This window comes from Sinocyclocheilus grahami, unplaced genomic scaffold (assembly GCF_001515645.1).
Source record: "Sinocyclocheilus grahami isolate Dianchi unplaced genomic scaffold, SAMN03320097.WGS_v1.1 scaffold342.1, whole genome shotgun sequence".
Taxonomy (NCBI): Eukaryota; Metazoa; Chordata; class Actinopteri; order Cypriniformes; family Cyprinidae; genus Sinocyclocheilus; species Sinocyclocheilus grahami.
Genome location: NW_015505521.1, coordinates 640,318 through 650,439, shown reverse-complemented (window position 1 = coordinate 650,439; position 10,122 = coordinate 640,318). Strand labels below are relative to the sequence as shown.

The 10,122-nt window shown below is 35.5% G+C and overlaps 1 protein-coding gene across 1 annotated transcript in view; it reads left to right on the top strand.

Annotated features, from left to right (window-relative positions):
• Positions 1–10,122, top strand: part of LOC107603170 (tyrosine-protein kinase Fer-like) — a 58,236-nt gene that overhangs the window by 39,921 nt on the left and 8,193 nt on the right. The window contains exons 10-16 of the mRNA XM_016295885.1: positions 2,106–2,201; positions 2,287–2,490; positions 2,984–3,106; positions 7,267–7,323; positions 8,195–8,310; positions 8,456–8,550; positions 8,693–8,816. Coding sequence (XP_016151371.1) covers positions 2,106–2,201; positions 2,287–2,490; positions 2,984–3,106; positions 7,267–7,323; positions 8,195–8,310; positions 8,456–8,550; positions 8,693–8,816 — 815 coding nt within the window. The remainder of the gene's footprint in view (positions 1–2,105; positions 2,202–2,286; positions 2,491–2,983; positions 3,107–7,266; positions 7,324–8,194; positions 8,311–8,455; positions 8,551–8,692; positions 8,817–10,122) is intronic.

Below are 10,122 nucleotides of genomic sequence, written 5' to 3'. Positions count from 1 at the left end.
GTGATTGGTTAGCTGGGCCAGCGTGTGTTGTGATTGGCAGCACTCGGCGCCTGGTCGGGAAATGTCATGCCCCTTACCCCATAGCCGCCTGCGAGCTTCAGTGTAAATATTGTGTCAAAATCAAATCAATTTGAGTGCGATTTAAACCCGGATGATTGTAACCACTCTAAGTTCGTCTGCCTTAGGAAAGCTAGCGTGTCTCCGACATTGTGATAACACTCGTTACCTTCTCTAGTGCAGCTCAACCAGGTCTCGTCCCATTCGTCGATCTTTGTGATGTCACGGAAAATATGCGTTGTAGTCCAAAAGAGTCGTTCGTTGTAGTTTTTGAAAAGTGATTTCTGTTAAATAAAATATCTCCTTTTGAAGTGGACTTTGAGCTTTGTAACTTTGCAGATCTTTTTTATGCTCAAACAGCAACATTACAGACTAACTAAAGTTGAAAAAGTGAAAAAGCATAATAGGACCCCTTTAAAACTAAATGATAAAATATTAGCTAAATAAAAAAAAAACATAAGCTGTTATATGGTTTATGTATAATGAGTGGTTTCCTATCTTGATTACTGTGCCGCTGCACTAGAGCAGCTCTAAATGTGTGCTGTGCTATTAAATAAAAGACAAAATACGGCAGAGCAATAGATGAACAGTGAATGTAACAGAAGCTTGTACAAGGCATAATTACGTGTGAAAATAACCGAAGGAAACATCTATATGCTAAATGAATGATACCAACTAATATGATTTATATTCTGATATTCTTCATATTCTACCCAATATTTTTTTTTAAATGCAAGGGCAATGCAGGTATCGGTAATAAGTGTCAGCAAGTACTAAAAAATTTAAGTAGCAGTGCATCCCTAGCAAAAGTTGTTGGGGAAATGTCCCAGTGGTAAATAACAGCTGTATTTGAGTATCTTAACAGAGATTAGGTAAACCACAGTTCAGCTGGAGGTGTATAGTCTTTAAATGATACTGCTAGCACAGAGGTTCTCAGAGGTTCTCACACTTTCTCTCAACATCACCAAGACAAAATATACCATAGGATGTATTTCTCATTTGTCAGTTGCTTTGCATAAAGACATCTTCTAAATGTATAAATGTACATTTGTATAAAAAAACAACTTTTTCCCCCCAGTCATATGAAATTTTTTTTTTTTATTATTTTAATCTCAGTCATTTTTGTAATGTGTAATATACTTTTTTATATATATATATATTTTTAAATTAATATATACTAAAAACTATTAATATATAAAATATACAATAGATCTCCTTTTAATATATAGTACACTTGGATAGTAAAAATGGAATGTGTGTGTGGTCAGTAGTCTGTGAAAATAAACATGAAATACAGCTGTTAATAATTGCCATTTGTACAAGTGAATAATATGCTCTGAAACATATGTTAAATCATAATTACCGCCATACTGTCTTATAATTTAACACCGATTCAGTGCAGTGAAAATAGATACAACAACAACTGCTATTACTGACAGTAATTTTGACTTCTTAAACTGCATCCCAGCACAATATTAATATTTTATTCCATTATATATGTGCAGTTTGTTGTGAAATATGAAGGTTTAGTTTGATTTGACATGATGCTCGTGTTAAAGTTGACTGAAGAGGGCAGTGTGTTCTCAGTTTTTTTTTTTGCTAGTGCATTGATGCACAGTATGATTAATTAAGACTGTTTTAAATTATTACTTTTACTGCAGGGATTTTTAAATGAGATTTATTTTCATCCTCTAAAAATGTGTCTGATAAATTCTTTGAATTTTCTATTCAAATGTATGTGTCCAAGTATACTTGAATACTAAGTATATGATTCTTCTCTTACAAAACAGTCCTTTGGCGGTACCATATTGTAGCGATACAAAATCTGTGGTGTTGCTATGGTACAATATCCAAAAATATTGCATTACTATGGTATATGTCTAAAAGATATGGTATTATCATTGTACCATGTCTAGAAAAAACATTTTGGATTTCTGCTGTAAGAATTTGATTTACTGTTTCATTAACATTTTAGTTTTCTTTTCTTTTCTTTGTGCTTAATTAATGTGCCACAAAACGTTGTGATTGAAACAATTATTATTTTTCAGGATAAAAGCAAAGACAAGGTGTCAAAGCTTGAGACCCTCAGACACTCCATCGCAGGAATCATCCGCTCGCCCAAGTCTGTACTGGGCTCTTCATCAGTAAGTTTCAGAACTGAGTCTCCTGCTTTTTCCATCAACACCTCCTTATTTCTGACTTGACCTCCTTGTGTTTGTTCTTCTACAGTTTTTTGATGTGATACCCACTAGTGAAAAACCGCTGGGCGAGCAAGAGTGGTATCACGGCGCCATTCCCAGGACAGAGGCCCAGGAGCTGCTGAAGCAGCAGGGAGACTTCCTGGTGCGCGAGAGCCACGGCAAACCTGGAGAATATGTGCTGTCTGTATTCTCAGACGGACAGCGCAGACATTTCATCATTCAGTTTGCTGATGTGAGTACATGATCAGAAAGATGTACACCACACTGACACAAAACAATGTCATTATTCATCCAAAAAACACACACATATATATATATATATATATATATACAGGTGCATCTCAATGCACCCGTTTACCAAGAAATTTTGGAGCACTTCATGCTTCCTTCTGCTGACCAGCTTTTTGAAGATGCTGATTTCATTTTCCAGCAGGATTTGGCACCTGCCCACACTGCCAAAAGCACCAAAAGTTGGTTAAATGACCATGGTGTTGGTGTGCTTGACTGGCCAGCAAACTCACCAGACCTGAACCTCATAGAGAATCTATGGGGTATTGTCAAGAGGAAAATGAGAAACAAGATACCAAAAAATACAGATGAGCTGAAGGCCACCAATAGCAAAGTATAAACAAAAAAATATACAACAATGCCCAAAAAATTACTGTGTATTTTATTTTATTTGCTAAATATACTGTCTGATTTCATTTGCCTCTTTTTGTCTGCAGAATCAGTACAGATTTGAAGGCACTGGCTTCCCCACCATCCCACAGCTCATAGAGCACCATTACACAACTAAACAAGTCATCACCAAGAAATCTGGGGTCGTGCTCCTGAACCCTGTCATAAAGGTGAAACATTGTCTCTCTTTTCATTTTAACAAGCTGTTCTACACTCAGTACAGTCATTTGATATGTCTTCACTTCTAAAGCTATCACTGTATTTCCAATATGCAGCCATAAAATTTCTTATTACAGAAATTCGGAGGGTACATCGCTCATTTTCGCTTACATGTGCAGCTACTTTGAACATTAATTTGATGTTGTGCAGGGCAGTTCTCAAATCAACCTGTCTTGCTGATGTAAAGTCCTGTGAATTGATGTGTGTGTGTTGATTTCTCCTTGGCTACGGAAAAAGATTGTAATGGTTTAGAAAATATCAGTTTAAACTCCTTTCTTGATGGTGGGCCACACTGGCTGGATTCCCCCCAGGAAGTGTGTGTCTATGTGCGCATCCGTCAGGTCGGATGATTACCTGTCATGCTGTTCCTCTGATGGGTTTTTGATGACGGGTAAAACAGCTCATCCGAACATGTCGACTGAAATCATAATAGAGGTGATGTTTCTGCTGCAGGCTGCAAGAAGCACTATAAGACCCCTGTGAATGCTGGGATCCTTTCAGATTGTGTAGAAATGTACATTTAATTGACATAAAATCCAAATCATGTGCACTACTGTTCAAAGGTTTTGGGTTAGTTATATTTTTTTTATTAAAATAAATTAATACTTTTATTGAGCAAAGATGCATTAAATAAATCAAAAGTGACATTTATAAGTTACAAGAGATTTCCATTTCAAATAAATGCTGTTCTGTTTAACTCACTATTCAGAGTATCCAAGAAAAAAAAAATCAAGGTTTCCACAAAAATATTCAAATATTTTCAACATTTATAATATGAAATGTTTCTTGAGCAGCATATCAGCATATTAGAATGATTTCTGAAAGATCATGTGACACTGAAGACTGGAGTAATGACTGCTAAAATAAATAAATGCATTAATAGGAATAAATAAATTTAAAAAATATTTTAAAATAGAAAACTGCTGTTTTTGCTCTATTTTTGATCAAATAAATGCAGCCTTTTAAAAAAACTTTTACAGACCCCAAACTTTTGAACATCAGTGTAGCTACTGCACATAATATTCCAAACACACATGATGCTCATAAAATGTTGTTTTAGTGGACTGATATGCAGTATGTGAATGTACATGTGAGATATGTCCACACAAAGTCAATCTCTTGAGGTTCTCATAGTTTTGCTTGTTTTAAAGCGGTATGCTGTTGCATTGTGAATACAATTATTTATTTTTACATTTGCATAATTCTAAACATTCCTAACCATTATAGGTTATTAAACATGTGTAATAGCCTTTCACTAGATCATATTAGCAGATGTGGAGTGAGGAACATTCTGAAAATGAGAAAAACATTATATAATAGCATAAAAATAAATCATAATGTTGTTGTTAACCATGTTTTCAATAATCTTATTACTAATAATATTTGACTTGACTTTGTTTCAAATAAGTGAAAACTGGACTCTTTATGTTTACGTACAATGTGAATCCAAAGAGAAGTTGGGTTCATTTTTAAGTCACTGAAGAGTTTGATTCTTTTGAAGAAAACAAATGTGAACACCCTTAAAGAGGAACTGGCAGTAGACAATGGACAAAATATAATTTGGTTTGGAGCTATTTGTGTTTATTTATTTATATATATATTTTTCGGCTCCGCCTTGGTCGGGCGTCGACCCGCCATCGCCTCTGGACTCCTCTCCTCTGGCTGCGCCTCGTCGCTCTGTCCTACCGGCTCCGTTGGGCTCCTTCCTCCCGTCAGCTCCACCTTGGACTTAGTCGCTCCGGCTCCGCCGCGGATCTCTGGATCTCCGTCATCAAAGCCCTCGGCTCCACCCTGGCCCCACGGATCCTCGGCATCCCCCTGGCTCGTTGGCTCTCCGTCTCCACCTCGGGCTCCTCCTCCTGCTCCGGTTCCCTCCTGTCGTCTTCCTGGCTCCTCCCTCCATCGTCACCTCCATGGACTCTGTTAGCCGTCCTCCTCCTGGAAGTCCGTCCTCCACCGAAACCTCCACCAGTCTGGTCTGCCTGCCAGCCCTTTGCCTTCCCCTGTCACCATCTCACATCCACTGCTTTGTCCTCCTCCTAGTCCCCCTCCACCCCTCCCTCTGTTTCTACGGTGCGAGGACGCACCTTACGGGAGGGGGGAGTAATGTAACGCCCCTGTGGACTGTTTATTGTGGTTTCTTCCCCTTTTGTTGGTTGAGCCCGTTCAATCATTAGTTAATTATCCTCAGTGTGCTCACCTGTCTGCCCCTCGTTATCTGCCCTATAAGTTCCTGTCTCTTGTATTCTAGTATTGTCGGTTATTGTGAATGTTACCCCGAGTGTGTGTCTCCTCTACCCGAATCTACCTTGTAGTCTCTACATTAAATATCCTTATCTGAATCCTTGTCATCCTCGTCATCCTGCCTGCCTCCACACACCGTGACCAAGACAGGCAGCAGCAGCAGCATGTTAAATGTTTATTTTATCTCAGTTAATATGTTGTTTTTGGTCCATTTGGGCAGCCCTAGTAGACAGACAAATGACAGCATTAGAACTAATGTAAGCGGTCTAAAACTCAGAAAATACCATTTCCATGCAGACACTGCTGGAAACTTGTTTTGTTGTGTTCAGTTTTGAATTAGCATGAGTGATTGTCCAGGTTAATGCCGACACTGCAGGTCACTCAACTTTATGATGTTTAGAATAATGGCTCTTTAATTGATGCCATCATCAGTGTCGTAGTAAATGTCTATTCTCATTAGCGCTGCTGTAAATGCATTGAGATTTTAGAAAGGGATTTTTCTTGTGTGTGTGTTTTAATTGTCTGAACCTCTATGAATCCTCAAACGTAGTCAGTAAAAGCAGCTTGGGTCAATGTTTAATTAAACACAAAGAAAGAAATTCACAAATACATGTTTAAAAGTAAAAGTGGTTTTGTGGCTTTTAAGGAATATTCTGGAAAATTGACCTACTGCGTCTATAGAAATTAAATGATGTGATCGTATTATTTGCAGAATGGACTGTATACATATTAGGGCTGGGCGATATAGCTAAAAAATATATTAACAATATAATGTTTCATATGGTTCGGTATCGATAATTATTTACATTTTTATAACCTTTTTTAAAACAAAGAGCAATAGAAAAAAGTTTACATTTAACCACTGTATTTTTAAATTAACTCACTTTAAAAATACAAACAACAAACATTTTTTTGTTTTAACAGTCAAACACAAAATAAAAATTAAACATATCTATCTAATTTCTAATGTTTTATATGCAGATTAAATTGGTTAAACTTTTGGCTTGTTTCCCGAGGCCACAGGAGGGCGCAATGAGCAAAATAATGCAGCACATTAAACTGTCCACGCATGGAAATAACTTAGTTCAAAAATGTGCATTACGTCTAAATTAACTCACATAAATCAAATATAATTTCGTAAATTGCATAAATTATTAACTAAACAGCATCATGTATTTATGCATTGCTTAATCCAAACAGCCGAATCGCCCATCACACAGATTGCATTTAAAAACATGAGATGCAGTGAAAAGGAATAAACCTCCACAAATTTGTGACGTGTTTTCTAAAAGTTTAAACTGTTCTAACTTTTCATGGCTTTCTATACATCTCTCGTGTGAGACGCGAGTGCAGAAGTTATATTTGTCCTTCTAAAAAATGCACTGAATATGCGTTCTGTGGGTGGTTCGGCTTGGTTTCAGTTTTAACCCATTCAAGATCTCGGCTACTATATTTCTCTAATATTTTGAATGAATATACATTAAACTACAACTTTTTAAGTGGGAGAACTTGCACAATTGGTGGCTGACTAAATACTTTTTTCCCCCACTGTATATATCATGCACTATATCGACATTTTTTTATATCGTTATTGAAGAAGGTGTACCGTCGATAAATATCGATACCGTTTTATCGCCCAGGCCTAGTACATATACATATTCTTCTTTGTGTAGCGTAATAATTTCTAAATAAAATTGTACATAAAATCATTCTTCAAATCATCATTCTCATTCATCAGAGCAGTAGCACAGGGACTGACCCACAGGACGCTCAGCATCTCTCTTCTGTTTGTCTCTGCACGAGTCATTAGTTCATGAAAGTCACAAGTGTCAGGAAGATAATTTGCTATTTTTGTTTGTTTGCTCAGGATAAGAAATGGATTCTCAATCATGAGGACGTCATTCTTGGAGAGCTCCTTGGGAAAGTAAGTCCATATCCATTGTGTTTGTGTTTAGCAATGTTTATAATATTCCCTTCTTTTTTTTTTAAAGAAATTAATACTTTTATTCAGCAAGGATGCTTAAAATTTATCAAAAGTATCAAAAATGACACTAAAGACATACACAAATTCAAATATACAAGTTTCTATAAATGTTTCAAATAAATGCTGTTCTTTTGAACATTATATTCATCAACGAATCCTGAAAAAAATGTTTCAAGGTTTCCACAAAAAAAAATATTTAAAAAATCACAACAGTTTTCAACCTTGATAATAAGATGCGTTTCTTCAGCAGCAAATCACCATGTTAGAATGATTTCTGAATTTTAAAATGCGTTGTCAATACATGTTACATTTTTTTAATTGAATTGAAATAGAAAACTGTTCTATTTGATGTGATAATATTTCACAGTATTACGTTTTTGTTTTGATAAAATAAATGCAGACTTGGTGAGCATAAGAGACTTTTAAAAACATAAAACAAAATCTTGCCAACCCCAAACATTTGAACATTAATGTATACTTTGAATAAATATCATATTCATTTATCATGGGGCATTATTTGCATGGTCATTTTAAAAAAATATTGTGGTAGGACCTTGTGCAAAACTACCCCTTTTTACAAGTGACTAGTTGACTAGTTTGCCTTAAAAAAAACACACACACACACAAAAACTAGTCGACTTCAAATAGGTTGTTGGACAATTAGTCGTCGGTCACGACCCATTCCTAGTACTACTGCTATGGTATATGTCCAGAAAACCATGTTAAGGTGGTTCTTCTTGGTATTTTTGTTATTTGATATTTAAAATAATAAAACTAGACACTAAGAAATGCTTTTGGACAAATGTTTTAGGGAAATTTTGGTGAGGTTTTTAGAGGAACACTGCGAGATAAAACGCTGGTGGCTGTGAAAACGTGTAAGGAAGATCTACCGCAAGACCTCAAGATAAAGTTCCTCTCAGAAGCCAGGTGAACCCACATTCACCGTTGTATGCTTTACGTCTTTATCTCATTCCTCAAACATCATGAAATAATGTTCGCTTCATTCAAATAAAGATGAGTGATTAAATAATGTGGTCATGTCCATATTCATTTATGCTTTCTCCACCTCTAGGATCCTGAAGCAGTATGATCACCCCAACATTGTGAAGTTAATAGGCGTCTGTACCCAACGGCAGCCCATTTACATAGTAATGGAGCTCATACCAGGTCAGTAAACTGGATCTTTGCTTCAGCCATTAGCCACAGAAACTCTTCCTCGTTAAAAGTGTCATAAACTTGTTTGGGATGTTGGTGTCTCTTTTAATTGATTGCATATTTGTAGTTCATTTATTTTGCCATTTTTCAACAGGTGGGGACTTTTTATCATTCTTAAGAAAGAAAAAAGAGGACCTCAAGACAAAGCAACTGGTCAGGTTTGCATTAGACGCTGCTGCCGGAATGGCGTACCTGGAGCTAAAGAACTGTATACACAGGTAAGAAAAACTTAAATGTTTCCGATGTAGTAGTGATACAACGTATCATAGCAAAAACGTGTCAGATTAAAATCAAAAGAAAATGAATATAAATAATATTATATACAATATTTTGTATTAACTAAACAGCCTGTTGTAGGACATTTTTGTGTCATTATTTTTCATGATTTCGACCATTAGACCATTTCTCTTTACTGTAATCTGTCTTGATGTAGTATTTTATGTTTTCTTGTAGTCTACATTTAAATAGACTATTTTGCCCAATATATACTTTATTAGAGTAAAAAATTACTATGATTCATTGTTTTTTTTTTTTTATATCACACATTTAAATAGACTATTTTGCCCAATATATACTTTATTAGAGTAAAAAATTACTATGATTCATTGTTTTTTTTTTTATATCACCATAAATTAAATGCTGTATAACAAATATTACCATGATGTATAAAAAATTACAATATAAATTATATTATTATAATTTATATTTTCATTATTATATCATTCTTTTTTTGGTCATATGTAGGCCTATATATATCAGAATGCCCAGAATCTTTTACATTGATCTTAAAAAAGCGATGTGGATTTTTTTTTTTTTAACTTACAAGCCACTCATTACTGAAAATTATTGAGTAAAACAGTCCAAAATAGTGCAATCGAAATTTAAACTGACCATTTTACCCAATATTTGTGTACACTTTACTGCATTACAGCGAAAAATGACTATAATATAAATAGGGATGCACTGATGGTGTATAAGCCAATAATCGGTATCGGCCGGTAAAAGCAATTATCTGCACTGGCGGTAGCCGATGATCAGGGCCGATTATTTCCTGTCAAATCAAAAGGCAGCGAAAAAGCATGTCAGACAGCAATTTGCATGAAGAAAATGTTTCTTGTGTTGAGTTTAGGGCTGTCCAGGTTAAAGCAATAATAACGCTTTAACACAGCACTGTTAACACAGGTTCTAGTTAACCCTATGAATCACCCTTAGTTCAAGCCAGGGTTGCCAGATCCGTGATCTTTCCTTCTCAAAACATTATTTGTAATGCACCTCCAATCCAATTATCACAATGAGATTTGTTAATTCTGATAAGAAACAAAGTCTCAGCTTTCAAATTCTGGTATATTTTAACACAAAATTCAAACAATAAATGCCATTTTGATGCTGGCCCTCTTCGTTTAGGAGTCACACTGGCCTCCTTTGTGGTCAAAAGTGACCGAAGCCTTGACTTTTGTAAAGAAATTTTGTAATGTACCTTTTTTTTTCAGGAAAATCAATGTAATATATTTTTGTTCAATGATA